This window comes from Nerophis lumbriciformis, linkage group LG02, assembly GCF_033978685.3.
Source record: "Nerophis lumbriciformis linkage group LG02, RoL_Nlum_v2.1, whole genome shotgun sequence".
Classification (NCBI taxonomy): domain Eukaryota; kingdom Metazoa; phylum Chordata; class Actinopteri; order Syngnathiformes; family Syngnathidae; genus Nerophis; species Nerophis lumbriciformis.
In genome coordinates, this window is record NC_084549.2 from 39,644,842 (window position 1) to 39,667,687 (window position 22,846).

Genomic DNA, 22,846 nt, shown 5'->3' on the forward strand with positions numbered 1-22,846 from the left:
TTCTCTCGTTTTTGAAGAGTTGGGTGCTCCTTTGGTTTGTGTTTTTATTCTGACTCAGTTTTCCTCCCTTAGAGGATGCTCCTGATTTTTGGGATTGCAATTGGCTTGAGTCCTTGATTTAAAAAAAAAAATCCAAACTATAACCAACGCTTTCTTCAGTCAGAATCATTAATATTCTCGATGCACATTATACTCCTCGCACCTCACACTCTGCCCTTCCCATTTTGGTCCATACTTTCCTCTATTTCCTATCATTGGGAACTGTATGCTGGCTGACCCCTTTTTTTTATTTGTTTTGCTATAACCTAAAACAATGAATCTGGCAGACATTTCTGATCATTCCTTCAAATTATGTACATTATGTACAAAAAAACATGATTCGGGATGAAGTTGCTACAAAACACATACTACACAGCATGAAATTGACTCCAAACCTCTGTAGTTGACGTCAGCAGGCTGATGCAGGCCCGCCCATCTTTTGAAGCGAAACAAGTGGACGTTACGATATGTCCTGAAACTCATTAGAAAATAAGCCTAAAACCCACTCCTGTGTTAATGATTAAGGGAATTGTACATGTAGACATGATTTGTAGGCATACTTGCCAACCTTGAGACCTCCGAATTCGGGAGATTGGGGGGGTTTGATTTGGGCGGGGTCGTGGTGAGCGGGGCGGGGGCTAAGGGGGGAGTATATTTATGGCTAGAATTCACTGAAATTCAAGTATATATATATAAATAAAAGAAAAATTTGAATTTCAGTGTTCATTTATTTACACATATACACACACATAACACTCCTCTACTCATTGTTGTATTCGAAAGTGCAATGCTTTGCAGCCAGTAGCACAGCCTTTGAAGAAGCATAGGTATGGGCAGCATCTGTGAAATTTAATTTGCAGGAAAGGAGTGAGTTTAGGGTTGAATTGTCCATCCTCGTTCTATTCTCTGTCACTATCTTTCTAACCTTGCTGAACACCCTCTCTGATGATGCATTGCTGTGTGGCACGCACAAAAGTGCCTTCATCCAATGCAACAGAGTCTGGAATCTTCCATCTCTCCCTAGCATACCGCATCCCCTTCGAGCTGTCCTGGGCAATGTTCCCTCTAATTGTTCATGTGTCTGAGCAAACACAAAAACTCCCTGAGCATTCAGTGGAGCACATGTGAGCAAAATCACACGTGGCAATACCAGCAGTACACCTGTCTCAAACCAATCTTTTATTACAACACTCAAATGAGAGGAGTCATTTTCATGAGATTATTTAGTAATATTAGTGATTTGGCACACTTGTAATGAAAATAAAAGAAATCTTGTTTTTCATAAGCTATTGATTAGTATTGTACAATATGTCTGGGTGGGGGTCCTGCTTCGGAAATCATTTGTACCCCTTTCAGAGATCACATTTAGTTGCCCTTAAACATCCTCATGTTGCACAATGAAATGTAAGCATAGGATGAAGTGTGCATTTCTGTAACTTTCTCTAGTAACAGCATTCCACGATTAATATAAATAAATTAACATTAATAATAAATGACAGTAGAATAATTACACGTATGACTGAGGAGTCATAGTGTAACTTTGTGTGGTGTTTGAGTTGTCCGACTTTTTGTGTGGCCATAAATGCACCAGGGGCTTAGTGGTATGAGTGTTGGTGACAGATGACAAGTTTCTTTTGGCCTGGTTTGTACGGCAGAAAATTACTAGTTTTTCGAGATAGAAGTTTTTTACTCATGTTTTTGGTGTGGTTATGGCCGAATGTAAACAGTTTTACTCAATAAAGTGATCGATATAATTCCTGTCCTCGAAGACGTTACAATACTTGAACAGTGTTCAATTGAACGGTGTTGACGAACACCGTTAGGGCCGCTTGTTGTCACTGTCACTCAGAGTTGCATTGCAAAATTACACAGAATAAATGTTTTTATTTTTGTTTAGAATTCAGATGGGATTTGATTTGGTGCGCGGCATATATTTGCTGTGCGCAGAGGACGCTTGAGCAGTGCGCAATTGCGCAGGCGCGCACCTTAGAGGGAACGTTGGTCCTGGGTGAACTGAAATTCTTGTTTCCAATCATTTTGGAACTTGCACGCGTACTTCTTTTTCTTACTCATCGTTGCCATGACTCTTCTTCGTTCTTCTGCTTCGTCTCTGTTATGTTTTTGGACATTACTACTTGTCGTAGTTTTGAAGCAATGCGTGATGGGAATCCGGATATTGTGTGTCAGTGTATTAACGTGCCGGCTGAAATAAACCCACGCTGAGAAATAGCTCCGTGCCTGCCTACTTTATGGGTTATAGATAAACCTATGGATAATGGAGACATATATAACAGTCTCCTTCTTGTTGTGTGTGCAGTTGCGCACTGAGCTCCAAAAGCCGTAGATGTTATAACGTGACTGGGCCGGCGCGCTGTTTATAAGGAGGAAAAGCGGACGTGACGACAGGCTGTCCTCACTCAGGTCCGGCTGGAAATCGGGAGAAATTCTGGAAATGGTTGTCCCGGGAGATTTTCGGGAGAGGCACTGAAATTCGGTAGTCTCCCGGAAAATTCGGGAGGGTTGTCAAGTATGTTTTAGGTCCAGAAATATGAAATAAGTGCCAATGTTGTCAGCAATAGGGGTGCTGCTTTAAGTGTTATCAAGTCAACCACTTGTATTGTGCTGATTACCCTAACAAGTTTCAGTGGACCTTAAATATATATATATATATATACTGTATATATATATATATATATATATATATATATATATATATATATATATATATATATATATAGTATGCTTTAATTTTGCATATTGGATTAAATATGATACCAAAATATGTCACGTTCATAGTAACAACCACACAATGTGCATCTTTTATTCCGGAAAAAAAAATCACATCAATCTTGTGTGGCCTTCCTCAGAGGTTGTCACATGACAAACCGTCAGGTACAGAAATAAACCGAATGGGTTCGTTGAGTGACCTGCATGCGCTCAAAAGATGACATCATGCAGTGGGTTTAAGAAAATAAACATGGCATCTTTTTGGGCAATTTAAAGGATTCGTTTTAGCGCTATGCCAATCGATCGGCTCGTTCATGTTGGCTAGCAATGCAGCTAACGGGAGCAATCAATTCTACCACTGAATCACTTTAAAAATGCATTCAAAAACCGTCACCAATACCTCATTTACGTTCCATAACCTGTATTAAAACCAAGCTGTAGCGACATTAATATCGTAAGAGCGAACATTGAGGAACTATTTTCCTAGCGTAGTAATACGTCGGCGTGCTAGGGTATTAGCTCTAAAAGGTATTTATGGCAAGAGATAAGCTAGCTTCTTCGTCAACACGAAACACGTTTGAGTTTGTAATGCACAACACTGTGATACAACACTGTTAGAATAATTATGTATATATTATCACACAACTTTTATGCTTAATGGCCGTTGCTATAATTATTGTCAATTGTGTGGAAGTGGTATTTTTCTTTGTCTGTGCAAAGCTGGCAATCCAAAAGATTGCAAGCCAGTCTGGTATCAGTGTTTGTGTCCAGGAACGGCCTGCTGACTGCCAAGGCCGAACACCGCAGTGACTCAGACAGAGCAGAGACAAGGCGATATCACCAGCGTCAACACATTTGCATTTTTGTATAATCATATATTGTGTCTAACTGGAGTTGTCGAGATTACCCCCTTCCCTCAGCGACAGCTTCAGTGATGTAAACAGGGACCTACCAAATAAATAGAGGAAGCACGCGGGCTGGACTTTTAGAACGTAGTTTGGATCTGTAACTAGAATACAGCCCAAATAACATGTCTCCTCAATTGAGCAAAATTGAACTCTGTCTCTGCATGATTCCCTGCTTCTTGTCTGTTTAATAGATGTCATCAGTGTTTGAACCTGACAAACACCAATCTGTACTGACTGAAAAACATGTACAAACATATTACAGTATCTGTAAAGTGTTAGCCCACATTTTATGTTTTGTTTGTACACAGCTAGCCAGACAGCATATGCTGTTTGTCATGATACACACATGGCGTGTGCTGCATGTATCATGATCAATGTAAAGTGTGACTCACTCCATGTCTATTTGGTCCAGTTGGCCAGGGACATTTCTTCCGGTTAATTATGGATAAGCAATCCATTTATGTGGAAATAGCTTGGCTTCAAGTTCCACATTTTGGAACCTTCATTTTTGTGTGTGTTTGTCCTGTCCAGCTACTCAGGCACATCATATTGTTGATGTCGATGTTCATATTTGCTGTACAGATTCACTTTAGAAAAGAGAAGTGTGGGATACTTCTCTTGTTGCCTCATTTGTATTTGACTTTATTAAATTGATTTATATTATTGTTTGGCGCAGCCGGATCAGAGCAGGACGGGATAGAACACATTTTGCAGCTTTGATTCACTTTCACCTCACTCTCTCGGCTTACCTCTGCTCCAACGTCTCACTCTTCCTTCATACTCACTTCTAGAAGCAGTAGTTTAGCCTCCATAAATTCAGATTCAAAAGATAAGTTTGTGAATCCTCATTTGCCAAAAAATAATCGTCTTTGTTGTTTGTTACCGAGTCTGCCATGATTCATTTAATTCATTCATTCATTTATTTATTTATTTCAGGCATTGACATACAAAAATAATAATAATAATAAAAAAAAAAAAAGTGCAAAGTAGACAACACATAATAATATAAATTAATTTAGTACAAAAGGTAATGTATAGTATGTAAAGCATGATTGTCCAGTTTTGCCTTCATACTCACTTCGAGAAGCAGTAGTTTAGCCTCCATAAATTCAGATTCAAAAGATAAGGTTGTGAATCCTCATTTGGCAAAAAATAGTCCTCTTCGTTGTTTTTACCGAGTCTGCCATGATTCATTTCATTCATTCATTCATTTATTTATTTATTTCAGGCAATTACATACAAACATAATAATAATAATTTTTTTTTAAAGTACAAAGTTGACAACAACAATAATAATCTAAATTAATATAGTGCGTAAGGTAAAGTATAGTATGTAAAGCATGATTATCCAGTTTTGCCTGAAAGGGAGACGGAAGAAGATAATTTATTTAATCCCACCCCCAGTTCTCCATTCAGTGATTATTCACATGAGTTTCACTCTTACTTTGTTTAAGGATTATAATACAAATGTTGTATCATAGTGGCATTACTGTTATGATCTGCTGCCCGGATCATATTTCTGTTTGGGTTTTCGGGTCACGTGTGTTTTCTGTTAGTCTTGGACTCATTTTGTTCCTGTCTGTGCACCTTTGAGTTGGTTACCATAGTTACATATTAATTCCACCTGCCGCTTGTGTTTCTGACGCGCACCTGTTGTAATCACTGACATTATTTAAGCCTGCCTTTTCCAGTCAGTCAGCCTGGTTTCTTTATTTGTGTCACGCGACTGCTAAGTAAGTTTTTGCTTGTCTCCTAGCCCCTGCTGAATGTCATAGTCGTTGCTAAGTTGTAGCCTTAGCTTTCGGTGCGCTCGGCACCTTTCTCAGTCGGTTTGTTTTCTGTTTTGTACCTGTTTTGTGTTGTTTTATTATTAAATCAAGTTATTACCTGCAAGTTCTGTCCGGATTCGTCCCTTGCATCTTGGGAGAACAAAACCCCGCATCATCATGCGCCCCGAACGTGACAATTACCACAGGTAAGAATTATTACATTGTAACAATAATTTGTATCAACAATGTCGGAAGAATGAATATTCCAACAATGGTAATAGACAACATAGCAATAATGGTAAGGAAACATTGAGCACATGTTAACACTTTGAGACAGAGTACAACAGCAGGTCAAATTAAACACTTGTGTTTGAATCCAGAAGTAGGAACACAAGTTGTTGCCGGAAGTGTGCTGCTATGGAAACAGAAATAAATGAGCTGAGGAAATCAGTTCTGGGAATTCTTAAAATTACCAAAATACGTTAAATATTGAACATATAACATATTGTTATGAACTTGATTGTTACTAAATTATATATAGACATGCAGTGTGTAAACAAAACGTTAATGGAGGGTTTTGAAGTTGTTTTAGAAGGCTTTGAAGGCTACAACGGTGACTCCCATTAGCCGCATCTTCCTGCTTTCTTGTTTCTCATAATGATTGACGGGTCGGCAAAATTACAAACAAAAGTGCAGTTCCCCTTTAAGTATCAGTATGAAGTACACATACAGCAAGCCAGGAGCAAATTTTTTCAGTTTTGTCTTTTACCCTTTGCATCTATATTTTTGTTGCGTTTCGCTTGGTTGTAGAATATGTGGATGGAGAGGGGGTGTGACGTTCATATGTTGTCAATATTCAGTGTTTTATCCTTCATAGTTAATATTGTAAATTCATTCAATATTTTCATGTACTTTCTGGGTGTCTCATTCAGTCAAAAAATGTTAAATGCCATTCCGTTTTTTAAGGTGGTCTGTCATAATGTTTTTAGCATTCAGACATTATTGTGAGGTTTTGAATTAGTGTTCCTAAAAATCAGATATACCGGCCCCCAGACACATTTTTCCCTCTAAATTTAGCCCCCGAGTCAAAATAATTGCCCAGGCCTGGTCTAAAGAGAGGATATATTCACATCATCTATTGATGTGTCAGCATTGTGAGAGTGTCACTCGAGGCTCTGTCAGAGGTGACTGTTATATTCCTCTGCGCAGGAGCACTTTCAGTAAGTCGGCCTGGTCAGTAAGGAGGGCACATCTGTGGAACTCAGTACCTGAGGAGGTTAAACTGGTCACAATTTACAAGGCCTTCACAAAAAAAATTTAAATGTGGCTTATCAAGGCCTACAGCTGCCAGCACTAAAAGATGAGCCTGTTTTAATACTAAGATAAATGTTATGTTGTTTTTTATTTTTTATCATATATTATATGTATTGTGTGCTTTTTTTCTTTCTCTCTCTCTCTCTTTCTTTTCTTTTTCTTTTAAATTGTAATTTTACTGCTTTTTTACATCATGGCTACAGATGAAAACTAGCCTTCTGGCTAATTCTGGCTTTTTTAACCATGTGTAGTCATGTGTTTTTACGACATTGCATTGTCCCATTTGAAATAAACTAATCTAATCTAATTGTCATAGTCAGTACACAACACAAAAGAGTAGGGTGGATCATAAATCTGCGGTCCTCTCCAAGGTTTCTCATTGTCATCCCACTGGATTGAGTTTTTCCTTGCCCTGATGTGGGATCTGAACCGAGGATGTCGTTGTGGCTTGTGCAGCCCTTTGAGACACTTGTGATTTAGGGCTATATAAATAAACATTGATTGATTGATTGATGGTGTAGTATCAGTATATGATCTATACCAGAGTGATTACATCGATATTTTTATTCTCTCAAAATAATTTTTTGTTGTTTTTGTTAATGTTTACAAATTCACGGAATAATTCCCTGGAAACAGGAGGAATTTGAGGGCAAAAACCAAAGGATTTAAACGAGTAGTACGTAGTAGTGTTTGCTTTTGTTCGGTTATTGCGTAATATCGCAGCGTAGCTCAGATGATAGAGCGGCTGCGTTAGCATATAGAGGGTTACAGGTTCGATTCCAGCCTTCGCCATCCTAGTTACTGTTGTTGTGTCCTTACGCAACGTTACTCACCTTGCTCCCGGTGCCAAACACATTGGTTTAAAAGTAGCTTAAAAGATGGGTTTCACAATGAGAAGCGCTTTAAGTCTCAAGAGACAAAGCGTGATATAGATATACTTCCCTTATTGCCTTTTTTTTGCTCAATTGTATGCCATAAAAGAGAAACTGGAACTAGTTTACATATTGTGTTGATGTTGTTAAACCTGTCAATAGCACTCAACATAAACAAAGTGAACAATTTACAGTTAATACATGTGTTTGGAATAGTCCAATCTCACAGGTGGATCATCGGAAATGGCAGATTATTTTCTTCAATTTTGTTATCCTTCTAATGTGCAATCTGTATTAATATTTATTAGTAGACAAGAGTCAAAAATGTCAGTGCCTCACCAGTACCTGACCGCACGCCACTGACTTGAATGATTTTATTGCTGTCATTTATTTACAATCAACATGCATATCAGCAGGATTTATTTACAAGTACAGGTTGAGCAGAACAATATCTAAATCATTATTGTGCTACAATATTAATACAAGTCACACGAAGACGTCCCAGGTGGTCGCCAACATAACATGAGGTATTTTTTCACACGTCCTACAACATGATAGGGAAAATGGTTCAGTCCATCTCTAAAAAAAATGTCCAACATTATCTATTGTCCACATTTGATGATTTTTTTTTTTTTTTCTGGCAATTTTGATGAAAGTCAAAACTATAAAGACATGGTCGGAAGAATCATTTGTCCGTGACTTTTCATCATGCACTTTTCAAAGTTTTGTCTTTAGAAGCCAGGTTTATTTTGCATATTTTTTACAACATTAATTACTTTTGCAACCGTTACTTAACTGGAAGATTATCTCTCAAATGGTTTATGTAAAATCTTCAATCTGTCAGTGCTTCCTATTGATACGTTACAACAGAACCTTGAAGAGCCCGGCCTTTTGATCTAAGGCAGTGGTTCTTAACCTTGTTGGAGGTACCGAAGCCCACCAGTTTCATATGCGCATTCACCGAACCCTTCTTTAGTGAAAAATAAAATGTGGGTTTTATTCAAATTCAAGACAAAGTTATATGTTTTTGGTAACACTTTAATATGGGGAACATATTCTAAGCAACACAGACTTAATTTAGAGTTTGTTGGACACTAGGGGAACATATTCTAAGTAACAAAGACTTAATTTAGAGTTATTTGGTTAGGGTTAGGGTTAGAGCAGTGGTTCTCAACCTTTTTTCAGTGATGTACCCCCTGTGATCATTTTTTTAATTCAAGTACCCCCTAATCAGAGCAAAGCATTTGTTATACAATTTATTAAATTGTATAACAGTGCAAAATATTGCTCATTTGTAGTGGTCTTTCTTGAACTATTTGGAAAAAAAGATAGAAAAATAAATAAAAACTTGTTGAAAAATAAACAAGTGATTCAATTATAAATAAAGATTTCTACACATAGAAGTAATCATCAACTTAAAGTGCCCTCTTTGAGGATTGTAATAGAGATCCATCTGGATTCATGAACTTATTTCTAAACATTTATTCACAAAAAAAGAAATCTTTAACATCAATATTTATGGAACATGTCCACAAAAAAATCTAACTGTCAACACTGAATATTGCATTGTTGCATTTCTTTTCACAGTTCATTTTGACAGGCATTTTAGTGAGAAACCTGAGCTTGTGCTTCACTGAGTTTATGAACTTACATTCATATTTTGTTGAAGTATTATTCAATAAATATATTTATAAAGGATTTTTGAATTGTTGCTATTTTTTAGAATATTTAAAAAAAATCTAACGTACCGTATTTTTCGCCATACCTTCAAGTACCACCAGGGGTACGCGTACCCCATTTGAGAACCACTGGGTTAGAGGGTCAGGCCCAGGGTTAGAGGGGTAGGGTTATAATAAGGCCATGCCGAATAAGGCATTAATAAGTACTTAATAATGATTAGTTAAGAGCCAATATGTTACTCATTTGCATGCTAATAAGCAACTAATTAATGGTGAATATGTTCCCCAAACTAAAGCGTTACCATGTTTTTTTTACTGGTGCACAAAATGAACCGTGCATGAACATCACCTTGTTCAAAGAACAAAACCAACACAGTGCATAAACTCATAACAAATTACACACCTGCAAATCAGTCTTACTTCTGCTGTTGTCGTATCTGTAATACGCTGATAGGGAGAAGTTTTTATTTACACGATGAGTCGGGTGTGTTTTGACCTCCGCCGAACCCCTGATCCCGACTCACCGAACCCCTAGGGTTCGATCGAACCCAGGTTAAGAACCACTGGTCTAAGGAGAGGCATAATTGACAATCAAAGCATCGGGTTAGTTATTTTCATTCGCAGTAAAACCCAAACAAACCACAAACAAAAGTTATACATCGAGAAGCATGCAGGAAGAAGCCATCAAGGAAATAGTTTGTCAGTTTTGACGCCATCAATACAAAAGTAGTTTGAAAACAGTGAAACGACGCAGATGAAATAGTTACAAAAGGCAATGAATTATGTTCTCAGTAATCACCTCAGTAATTTCACTGTGAGTAAATGTTAAAAAAGACTGAATGAGGCAACAATAAATCAACAAGCAGCTTCGTCCTGTTGTCTGAAATATGAAATGTTCACTGACAACATGCGATCATCAGAAAATGCACAACTCTTCTAATCTTTGGTACACATCATTAGTTGCCAGTGTTGCTGCTTCACTGGAAGATAGCAAACAGACTACATCCCGTTTAAGGAAAACTGTTTTTTTGGGGGATCTTGGCCATCATCCACAATCCTTATGTGGGACAAGACACATCTTTCTCTTTTCGTGCATTTAAAATACTAAAAAAATGCTTGTACGAGGCTGCCAACAATGGAGGTAATGGGATTCATCTACTCCGCTCCAAAAACCGCCAACAACGTTTGAGTTACATGCCGTGACCTGCAAATTAACCAAGCTATAGCAACATTTTTATAGTAAGCGCTAACTACTTTTCTGCCGTATTGACACATTACGTTGCTCACACATGCTCCTCCGACCACTAGCGAGTAGCCAGCTACTAGCTAGCTTGAGCTGCTAATAACATTGGTAGTGACCCGCCATGAAAGAAAGAAGAAAAATAAGGAGCTTGAGCTGTTGCTGCCTTAGTAAAAGTTATGCTAGGTTATAAATCATGACTCTATCACCTGTATAGTAGAAGGTTGCGGCACCAAGCTGAGAAGTTGGTCAACATGGGAAATCCACACGCTACCAACTTGATGCTCTAGCTATTTTCTCCCAACAAATGGAACACAGCATAAGACCATCGCAACATCGCTACACTGCAAAAACTGAAATCTAAGTAAGATTAAATATCTCAAATAAGGGTGATATTTGCTTATGTTCTGTCTGATAAGATACTTCTTCTCATTAAGCAGATTTTATGTTAGTGTTTTACTTGTTTTAAGTGTTTTGGTCCTAAATCATCTCAGTAAGATATTACAGCTTGTTGCTGAGATTTGATGACCTATATTGAGTAAAACATGCTTGAAACTAGAATATCAACTGTTGCAAAGCTGTGTCATCAACACTCACAAATATAAAACTACTTTTTTAAAGTACTAATTTCTTACTTCAAGCTGAAAAAAAAAATCATGACTTTGACACAATTGTGTCTCATAATTAAAACAGATGACAGCCAAATGGACTTTGCTGTTTTATTTTCAATGAAACAATAGAAAATACGTACTCATATAGTAGTACAGTTGTTATTAGTGAGAATATACTTATTTTAAGGTATTTTTGGGTTCATTGAGGTTAGCTAATTTTACTTGTTTTGTAAAATCTTGACAAGCCAAATTTTCTTGTTCTATTGGCAGATTTTGCTTAGTTCAAATAAAATACCCATAATTTTTGTATTTTTTTTTCTTGTTTTTGAACACTGACTTTTTGCAGTGTAGGAATTAGTTTTATTTGAGGATTATTCTGAATTTAGCATTTCAAGAAGAGAAAAAGTGCTGAACAATACAATATCCTATCAGTCCGCCTCCCTGTAAAGCAGTAAATCACTGTTTTAACTTTTTATTTGAACTACTTAACAATAGGGCTACATGATAATGCAGGATGGCTCTCCCAAAGCGGTAGCAAACACTCAAAGTGCTTTCTATGTTGCGGTGTCACAGAGCAACGGAAGTGTTCCTAACTATGCGCCCAGGAAAGAAGTTGCAAACCAAAGTGCTGTAAATGTTACATGTTATCATGAATGTGCTCGCTATTATATTACATACATGCTCATAGCATGTATATAAAACTGTGTTGGATGGTTTTAGAGGGCTTTATAGATGGAATAGATCACATCCACATTACCTGCATTGTTAGCTGCCTCTTACTAGCAGTTTTTCACTATGTATAATTCAGTGACGTGCGGTCACTAGAGGCAGGTAAATGTGCTTTTTTGTGTGCTACAGTTTGTATGTGTAAAGTTAAAGTTAAGTTAAAGTACCAATGAGTGTCACACACACACTAGGTGTGGTGAAATTTGTCCTCTGCATTTGACCCATCTTCTTGCTCACCCCCTGGGATGTGAGGGGAGCAGTGGGCAGCAGCGGCGCCGCGCCCGGGAATACTTGTTGGTGATTTAACCCCCAATTCCAACCCTTGATGCTGAGTGCCAAGCAGGGAAGAATGCTGGTATGAGCTTTTAAATATAACCCGTTAACTGCTGCCAATCAAATGGTGAAAAAGATACTCTTTAGGGTTCATATGTTTGTAAATCTGACTGTGATGAAGTCAGTGCCTCACCAGTCATGAAACTCACCGCACGTCACTGGTATAATTCACAGAAAAGCGCGTGTGTGTTCTTGCCTCACACAAGGATTGTGAATAAGGACAAACATAAAAAATAAAAAGAGCAGTTCCCCCTTAAAGTGGCAGTTCTCATTCAATACTCAGCTATGTTTGGTTCATGTATCACTGTAAACATTTCTTTGTATGTCCTTCAAATTAATATATTGCTACACTGCATCTGTTTTCGTTCTTAGATGCTTTCTTTTAAGAGACTATTTGGTTTGAAAGGGACTTAATGTGAACCAAAATCCCCCAAAAATAGTAATTTAGGAGTTTGAGGGAAACATCCTTGCAAATAATAAAAACAATGTAATACTGGAAATGATTTGTTCATACAATTTACACAGAACATAAAATGACCAAAATGTTCGTTACAAAAATAACTTCCTCAACTACATCACATGAAATAATTTACATATTTAAAAAGAAGTCAAGCAGCAATATAGTTTCTTTAAAAACAATACTAGCGATCACTTTGAGATACATAAAACTGTTACTTACGAAATAGCATTTACAAGTGAGTACATTACCAATGTGACTCCAATGAAAATATTCCAAGAAAAAAAGCAGCCATAGATCAGAAGAATATGTAAGTGTAAGAAGCATTACATTTGTGTATCTTGTATGCATACATCTGATAATGAACTGCTTGGAATTTTCACAGCAGCTAAAAGGTGTTACATATGACGGTACTATTCATTATCAATCCATGCAGAGGAGATGATCAATGCTTTCACCATTGTCTCAATTATATACCATAATTTCATTTCAACAATAATATTATGAAATAATGTACTTGATATATGTTATGAATAATATCAGGGATTTTTTATAAAATATTGTATGCTATTGGCTGTCATAGAAGAAAACAAACAAGGTTTTATAGTTTTTCCAAACGCTTCCATCATCACTGACATCCACCATTTCTCCTCTTTTTCCACTCACTGACTCGGCATGTGTTCCTATTTCACTCCAAACTTTTTCCTCCAGGCAGAGAGAGAAAACTAATACCGTATCAATCCATCACAAGCGAGACTAAAAGAGAAACGACCATTTGTCCTCACTCAGCGCCCCTGGACATTTTGGCCATCAAGTCATAAATTACTATCTTCTCCGTGTTATCCGCTAACCTGAGCAGAGACATAGTTGCAATAATTGTGCTACGGTGATAAATATGCATATCCTTGGAAGCATTGCTGAGTTTATGAAACCTCACCAGTTTGCACTGAGGAGGCTGAAACAGCTACGAATCCAAACTTCAAGTATGTGCTCACATATTAAAACAGTAGTTTAGGCTATGAAGGCATTAACTCTTTCCTTCTCATAAACCCAAACATAAACACAGAAATATTTAAGGTCAAATAAATACTGGTATAGATACTAAAAGTACAGATAATATGTCCAGTAAAGAAGGTTAACCATAACAAAAGACAATGGAAAGGTGACTCTGGAATAGTTGTCTATGTGATGTGGGTTCTTTATATGACAGCAGCTTATGAAACTAAGGACTTTTCGAAGGGTGGCCAAAACTGTGAAGCACCAGTGGGTGGGTTCTGGGGGCGACACTTCAGGCTTGGGCTCGCTGCCTGTCGGGCTCGACGGGCTGACGGCCAATTCGGTGGAGGCGGGAGCAGGGGCAGGACTTGTGTCGGGCTCCTTGCGTCTGTTGGTGCGGTGGGTGGAGATGGTGGTGACGATGCCGTTCATGTCATCATCCAGGCTGTGCATTTGATGGCCGTACTAAAGAAAATTAAAAGACAGCGTTAACTGTGAAATGAAACATAACTAAAATGGCTCTCAGCGGCGGGGAGACCTCCACCTGTTCACTGTTAACAAGTACGCAGTGGAACGTCAATTTATGAACCCCTCATTGTACGAACCTTTCAATATATGAACCACAGATCGAATAAAAATATGCTTTGTGTACGAGTGCTGCTCTTAGCGACTGCGCTACTTCATGTGCTTTGTAAGTGTTTTTTTGTAGCCTAGTTACATTTGTTTCTTGTTTTGCTATCTCAATTTGAGTCCAAAGGAAACAACGAACAAGCAATGTGTGGTTTGAAACATTCAGGAAGTAACCACCGTTTTGTTGACACTGCCTTCCTCACCTCCCCCTCTTCGGCTACACCAAAAAAGTTAACCGACAAGGTAAATTGGATTTATTTTTTTTATTACTAATCATTTTAGTGACCTGACTGCTAAAGTTAAGGAGTTTTGTGATTTCAGACTGTGAGTGCACCACCTGGCTAGTGACAATGTGTACGCGTGTCGACAGGGCGGCTGCAAATGAGGACAGTTCATGTAGTACAAACAACGTTTCCATATGAGTTGGGAAATTGTGTTAGATGTAAATATTAACGGAATACAATGATTTGCAAATAATTCTCAACCCATATTCAGTTGAATATGCTACAAAGACAACATATTTGATGTTCAAACTGATAAACATTTTTTTTTTTTGCAAATAATCTATAACTTTAGAATTTGATGCCAGCAACACGTGACAAAGAAGTTGGGAAAGGTGGCAATACATACTGATAAAGTTGAGGAATGCTCATCAAACACTTATTTGGAACATCCCACAGGTTAACAGGCAAATTGGGAACAGGTGGGTGCCATGATTGGGTATAAAGTAGATGCCATGAAATGCTCAGTCATTAACAAACAAAGATGGGACGAGGGTCACCACTTTGTCAACAAATGCGTGAGCAAATTGTTGAACAGTTTAAGAAAAAACGTTCTCAACCAGATATTGTAAGGAATTTAGGGATTTCACCATCTACGGTCCGTAATATCATCAAAGGGGTCAGAGAATCTGGAGAAATCACTGCACGTAAGCAGCTAAGCCTGTGACCTTCGATCCCTCAGGCTGTACTGCATCAACAAGCGACATCAGTGTGTAAAGGATATCACCATATGAACACTTCAGAAACCCACTGTCAGGAACTACAGATGATCGCTACATCTGTAAGTGCAAGTTAAAACTCTCCTATGCAAGGCGACAACCGTTTATCAACGACACCCAGAAACGCCGTCGGCTTCGCTGAGCCTGAGCTCATCTAAGATGGACTGATACAAAGTGGAAAAGTGTTCTGTGGTCTGACGTGTCCACATTTCAAATTGTTTTTGGAAACTGTGGACGTCGTGTCCTCCGGACCAAAGAGGAAAAGAACCATCCAGATTGTTATAGGCGCAAGGTTGAAAAGCAAGCATCTGTGATGGTATAGGGGTGTATGAGTGCCCAAGACATGGGTAACTTACACATCTGTGAAGGTACAGCTGAAAGGTTCATACAGGTTTTGGAGCAACATACGTTGCCATCCAAGCAACGTTACCATAGACGCCCCTGCTTATTTCAGCAAGACAATGCCAAGCCACGTGTTACATCAACGTGGCTTCATAGTAAAAGAGTACGGGTACTAGACTGGCTAGCCTGTAGTCCAGACCTGTCTCCCCTTGAAAATGTGTGGCGCATTATGAAGCCTAAAATACCACAACGGAGACCCCCGGACTGTTGAACAACTTAAGCTGTACATCAAGCAAGAATGGGAAAGAATTCCACCTGAGAAGCTTAAAAAATGTGTCTCCTTAGTTCCCAAACGTTTACTGAGTGTTGTTAAAAGGAAAGACCATGTAACACAGTGGTGAACATGCCCTTTCCCAACTACTTTGGCACGTGTTGCAGCCATGAAATTCTATGTTAATTATTATTTGCAAAAAAAAATAAAGTTTATGAGTTTGAACATCAAATATGTTGTCTTTGTAGTGTATCCAATTGAATAAGGGTTGAAAAGGATTTGCAAATCATTGTATTCCGTTTATATCTACATCTAACACAATTTCCCAACTCATATGGAAACGGGGTTTGTAAATAAATAAAAAAGTTGATCCATCACCCCCTGTGTTATGTTTGTTTGATAGACAGCTTTTTGATACATCTTTATATTGTGTTAAAAAGTGTACAAACATTTATAAAATATGGTCTTTTGTCAAATCTGTAACACATTATTCATATTTACATTGATTTTTATAGAGAAATGTGTTTCAACATACAAACTTTTCTTTTTACAAACCATGTTTAAAAACTGATTAAGTTCATACATCGAGGTTCCATCATGATGAATATTTTCTGTACTTCCTGATGAATGGAGAAGGACGTAGACATTACAACCAGACAGTACAGTACTGTATTCATGAAATTCAACAGGAACCAACAACAAACAAGTGAAACAGTGGTCATCCTGCAAAGTCCAGTGCAAATTCCCATCCATTGAGAGTTTTGTTGAGCACTGCTAGCCAATAGGCCAAAAGTTTTGTACTGTCGAATCATCGTTTAGTGCAGCTCTTAAGGTATCGGGGAGTGAGGTTTACACAATGTAGAATCAGACAGCCACTAGATGGCATCCGTGACCTTCACTCCCTCGACGTCGCTCTCTTCTGATTCGACAAACCAAAACAATTTAATTATTTTCAGATGTCCGAGTGGTTATGATCTTGGATTTTAAAGCCAATGGAAATATTTCCTTTTCAATTTAAACTTGTTAATATTTCAGTGCTGGTAATACACAGACCTTCTTAACAATGTATATACAGTCGCGATCAAAAGTTTACATTCACTTGTAAAGAACATAATGTCATGGCTGTCTTGAGTTTCCAATACTTTCTACAACTCTTATTTTTTTGTGATAGAGTGATTGGAGCACATACTTGTTGGTCACAAAATACATTCATGAATTTTGGTTATTTTACGAATTTATAATGGGTCTACTGAAAATGTGACCAAATCTGCTGGGTCAAAAGTATACATACAGCAATGTTAATATTTGGTTACATGTCCCTTGGCAAGTTTCACTGCAATAAGGCACTTTTGGTAGCCATCCACAAGCTTCTGGCAAGCTTCTGGTTGAACTTTTGACCACTCCTCTTGACAAAATTGGTGCAGTTCAGCTAAATTTGTTGGTTTTCTGACATGGACTTGTTTCCTCAGCATTGTCCACATGTTTAAGTCAGGACTTTGGGAAGGCCATTTTAAAACCTTAATTGTAGCCTGATTTAGCCATTCCTTTACCACTTTTTACGTGTGATTGGGGTCATTGTCCTGTTGAAACACCCAACTGGGCCCAACCTCCGAGCTGATGATTTTAGGTAGTCCTGAAGAATTTGGAGGTAATCCTCCTTTTTCATTGTCCCATTTAAAGCACCAGTTCCATTGTCAGCAAAACAGGCCCGGAGCATAACACTACCACCACCATGCTTGACGGTAGGTGTGGTGTTCCTGTGATTAAAGGCCTCACCTTTTCTCCTCCAAACATATTGCTGGGTATTGTGGCCAAACAGCTAAATTTTTGTTGAGAGTTGTAGAAATGATTGGAAACTCAAGACAGCCATGACATTATATTCTTTACAAGTGTATCTTGATCGCGACTGTATTGTCTATATTATTTTATTTTTCTATTTTAAGTGTTGATACTTTGCAAATGTTACTGTAAATATTCTATAACCGGTCTGAACGTTGCTGGCTGTTTAAATTGATCACCCAACCAAGCTTTGTTGTATACTATTAGCAATGACAATACAAACATTCTAATTAGAATGAAGCCAATTTACAAGAAACTGCAGCTGAGGACGTTAATAACTGCCGATAGTAATAGGAGTGTCTCACCATGAGCATGTGCGTGTCACTGTAAGTGAGGGTGCAGAAGTGGGCTACAGCGTACTCTATGAGGGCCCCAAAGATAAAACTGAAGCAGATTCCCAAGTACACATCGATAGCTTTGATGAAGCAGTTGGCGTTGGGCAGTGAAGTGCGGGCCCCCATCATCAGAGTGGTCATGGTCAACACTGTGGTCACTCCTGGCAAGGAACACAAACACACTATAACAACACAGTCACACATTACAATAATCAATTATTATAAACATGCTGCAGTGTTTCCTGACACACATATAGTAGTCATATACTACTAGACGCTAAATGTTTATAAAGACATTATAATATCTGTGAAAGTAGATGTTAGTTACAAGTAGATGTCATCGTAACTGCTTTTTAGCACACAATCCATCCAGATGAAGCAGTCTTAAAACTGATTTGTTTAACCACTTAATTATGCCTTATGGGCCGTGAAAAATTGTTTGGCATGAAACCGAATGCTGCACTTAAAAATAAACGTATTAAATACGCAACAATAACTCAGGCTCGCCATGAAGTCAGCAACTTAAATCGTGAAGTTTCCTATCTGAATCGTGATGGCTGACACACCTGAAGAAGCATCATGTTCTTAAGTAACAAACATTAACAACGACAGGCTGGGAGATGTGTGCATTAAAGCTCACTCAGTAAATTCCATCCATCCATCCATTTTCTACCGCTTGTCCCTTTTGGGGTTGCGGGGGGTGCTGGAGCCTATCTCAGCTGCATTCGGGCGGAAGGCGGGTTACACCCTGGACAAATCGCTACCTCAACGCAGGGCCAACACAGATAGACAAACAACATTCACACTCACATTCACACACTAGTGCCAATTTAGTGTTGCCAATCAACAATTGTAAAAACTCAATAATATTTATATTGTCTCTGTTCTTATTGAGAAATAAATATAATTATTGGTAAATGTAGTGGCAGAGTTCAAGATTCAAGATTGTTTATTGTCATATGCACAGTTAAACAGACAGATTGCCGGACAATGAAAATCTTACTTTGCTAGTCCACCCTTCAACAAGTCACACGGTACTTAGCTAAAAATTAAAAATTAAAATAAAAATGTATATACAAGGCACAGTAAGTAACATAACATTATTGCACATTCTGATTGACAGTCAACAGTATAAATATGGAGGTGACATTTGGTCACAGCAGCAGTTAAAGTGTCTTTAGTGATCAAAGGTGAAAAGTGTCTACAGTGATGGTTCACAGTTCGGGGGTGGTCATGGTAGCTGTCTTTTGTTCAAAAAGACAAAAGTAAAACGGGGGGAAGGGGGGAGCGCTAGCATTCACAAGTTAGCGTTCACAAGCCTGATGGCCTGTGGGTAGAAACTGTTTGTCAGTCTCGTAGTCCTGGATTTCAGGCTCCTGTATCGTCTGCCTGATGGTAGGAGGCTGAAGAGACTGTGCTGGGGGTGTGTACTGTCCTTTATGATGTTGTGTGCTCTCCTGGTGGCCCTGGTAGAGTACATGTCCTGTAGTGAGGGGAAGGCTGCTCCTGATATCTACTGAGCAGTTTTAATCACTCGCTGGAGTGCCTTCCTGTCTTTAGCAGTGCAGTTTCCATACCAGACCGTGATTGAGCTGGTAAGGACACTCTCAACCGTACTTTTATAGAAGTTGCTGAGAATTTTGGGTGGCATGCCAAATTTTCTCAGCCTTCTTAGGAAGTGCAGTCCCTGCTGGGCTTTCTTTATTGTTTGTTGGGTGTTGTGATCCCAGGTGAGGTCCTCGCTAATGTGGGTCCCGAAGAATTTAAAGGTTTTCACCCTGTCCACCTTTGTCCCCCCTATGTACAGAGGTGTGTACTGTGCGCTCCTTCTCCGTGGGTCAAAAATCATCTCCTTGGTCTTGTCTGTGTTCAGGGAGAGATTATTATCCTGAGACCAGGCCACCAGTTCCGCTACCTCCCTTCTGTATGCTGCCTCAGCTCCCCCGGTGATCAGTCCGACGACCGCAGTATCATCTGCAAACTTGATGATACTGGTGTTGTTCTGGGAGGCCACACAGTCGTGTGTGAAGAGGGTGTACAATAGGGTGCTCAGCACACAGCCTTGGGGGGTCCCTATGCTTAGAACCTTTGTGCCTGATGTCTGGTTGCCGTTCCTGGCAATTTCACTGTACTTTAAAGCAGTGATCCCCAGAACCTGGTTGCAAAAAACGTTTGTTTGAAATGTCATGTTTTTATTTTATTGTCTTCTGCTTATCCTATTTTGAAAGGATCTCCACTTATGTCCATACCTCACACTATCACACTTGATTGACCCTCGTGGTTACGGTAAGCGAGCAAAATAAGTTAATGGTAAATAAGGACAGGGGTCCCACTGATTCTGCATTAATGTGAGTTTATTTTTGGTGTGATAATGCAGTCGTCATTGGTGTGAAACATGTAACTATGAAAATAGTGACATACAGGTAAAAGCCAGTAAATTAGAATGTTTTGAAAAACTTGATTTATTTCAGTAATTGCATTCAAAAGGTGTAACTTGTACATTATATTTATTCATTGCACACAGACTGATGCATTCAAATGTTTATTTCATTTAATTTTGATGATTTGAAGTGGCAACAAATGAAAATCCAAAATTCCGTGTGTCACAAAATTAGAATATTGTGTAAGGCTAATACAAAAAAGGGATTTTTAGAAATGTTGGCCAACTGAAAAATATGAAAATGAAAAATATGAGCATGTACAATACTCAATACTCAATACTTGGTTGGAGCTCCTTTTGCCTCAATTACTGCGTTAATGCGGCGTGGCATGGAGTCGATGAGTTTCTGGCACTGCTCAGGTGTTATGAGAGCCCAGGTTGCTCTGATAGTGGCCTTCAACTCTTCTGCGTTTTTGGGTCTGGCATTCTGCATCTTCCTTTTCACAATACCCCACAGATTTTCTATGGGGCTAAGGTCAGGGGAGTTGGCGGGCCAATTTAGAACAGAAATACCATGGTCCGTAAACCAGGCACGGGTAGATTTTGCGCTGTGTGCAGGCGCCAAGTCCTGTTGGAACTTGAAATCTCCATCTCCATAGAGCAGGTCAGCAGCAGGAAGCATGAAGTGCTCTAAAACTTGCTGGTAGACGGCTGCGTTGACCCTGGATCTCAGGAAACAGAGTGGACCGACACCTGCAGATGACATGGCACCCCAAACCATCACCCAACCATGCAAATTTTGCATTTCCTTTGGAAATCGAGGTCCCAGAGTCTGGAGGAAGACAGGAGAGGCACAGGATCCACGTTGCCTGAAGTCTAGTGTAAAGTTTCCACCATCAGTGATGGTTTGGGGTGCCATGTCATCTGCTGGTGTCGGTCCACTCTGTTTCCTGAGATCCAGGGTCAACGCAGCCGTCTACCAGCAAGTTTTAGAGCACTTCATGCTTCCTGCTGCTGACCTGCTCTATGGAGATGGAGATTTCAAGTTCCAACAGGACTTGGCGCCTGCACACAGCGCAAAATCTACCCGTGCCTGGTTTACGGACCATGGTATTTCTGTTCTAAATTGGCCCGCCAACTCCCCTGACCTTAGTCCCATAGAAAATCTGTGGGGTATTGTGAAAAGGAAGATGCAGAATGCCAGACCCAAAAACGCAGAAGAGTTGAAGGCCACTATCAGAGCAACCTGGGCTCTCATAACACCTGAGCAGTGCCAGAAACTCATCGACTCCATGCCACGCCGCATTAACGCAGTAATTGAGGCAAAAGGAGCTCCAACCAAGTATTGAGTATTGTACATGCTCATATTTTTCATTTTCATACTTTTCAGTTGGCCAACATTTCTAAAAATCCCTTTTTTGTATTAGCCTTAAGTAATATTCTAATTTTGTGACACACGGAATTTTGGATTTTCATTTGTTGCCACTTCAAATCATCAAAATTAAATGAAATAAACATTTGAATGCATCAGTCTGTGTGCAATGAATAAATATAATGTACAAGTTACACCTTTTGAATGCAATTACTGAAATAAATCAAGTTTTTCAAAATATTCTAATTTACTGGCTTTTACCTGTACATGAAAAGTCAGTAAAGGTAAAGTGTTTTAAAATCAATAACACAACATTTGTGTTGCAATGTATACAATAATAACAAAGAACTTAAATGCAGTCTTTAGAAAAATAAATTAATATTAATTCTGGCATAGAGTTATGCGTTACGTATTTGCAAAATTATAAGATTTATTTGTGTAAAGAATTAGAGCTAAAAGAGAGTATACTTTCTACTTCATATGTTTATACTAGCGCTAGCAATGATACAGTTTTTGAAAATCAGATGAATCACAATTCTAAATATGGATTAATCATGATTAATCATAGGTTGTTACAAACTTGAAGGATTGAAGTTAACTTTAAAAAGACCCCCAAATATGTACACATATCAAATGTTAGTGTCAAAATGTCATCCAGGAACATTTTTAAATGTTTTACTTGAATGTCATTTATTTGCTCAAACCTTGGTAACAGTTTTATCTAAAGTCCAGTTGGAGTCTCCTCATTCATATTTGGACTGCCATATGCATTGACGGTTGACCTGATCACTGACTGTAACCATTCGAGGTTACGGTAAAGAAGCATGTACAGTCAAAATAAATGGTGTAATTAATCTGCGTATATACATGATTAATGCAAAAAAAATTGTGATTGATTAGTTAAAATGAGTACATGGTTATTTTGACATCCCTATTTACATGTATTAGTACTGTAATTGCAGGTTTATTTCACATATTGATGGCGTCATTGCTTCTGACTTCTACA

General features: G+C 38.6%; 1 protein-coding gene across 3 annotated transcripts in view; it reads right to left on the reverse strand.

The window, feature by feature from the left end:
• Nucleotides 1-5,717: 5,717 nt before the first annotated feature.
• The window catches only part of LOC133607723 (gamma-aminobutyric acid receptor subunit pi), a 159,201-nt gene continuing 142,072 nt past the window's right edge, over nucleotides 5,718-22,846 (reverse strand). For all 3 annotated transcript variants that reach the window (XM_061962624.1, XM_061962632.1, XM_061962639.1), the window contains 2 exons: nucleotides 18,059-18,249; nucleotides 5,718-14,136 (listed from right to left, as the gene is read on the reverse strand). In XM_061962624.1, coding sequence (XP_061818608.1) covers nucleotides 13,777-14,136; nucleotides 18,059-18,249 — 551 coding nt within the window. In that variant the 3' untranslated portion in view covers nucleotides 5,718-13,776. The remainder of the gene's footprint in view (nucleotides 14,137-18,058; nucleotides 18,250-22,846) is intronic.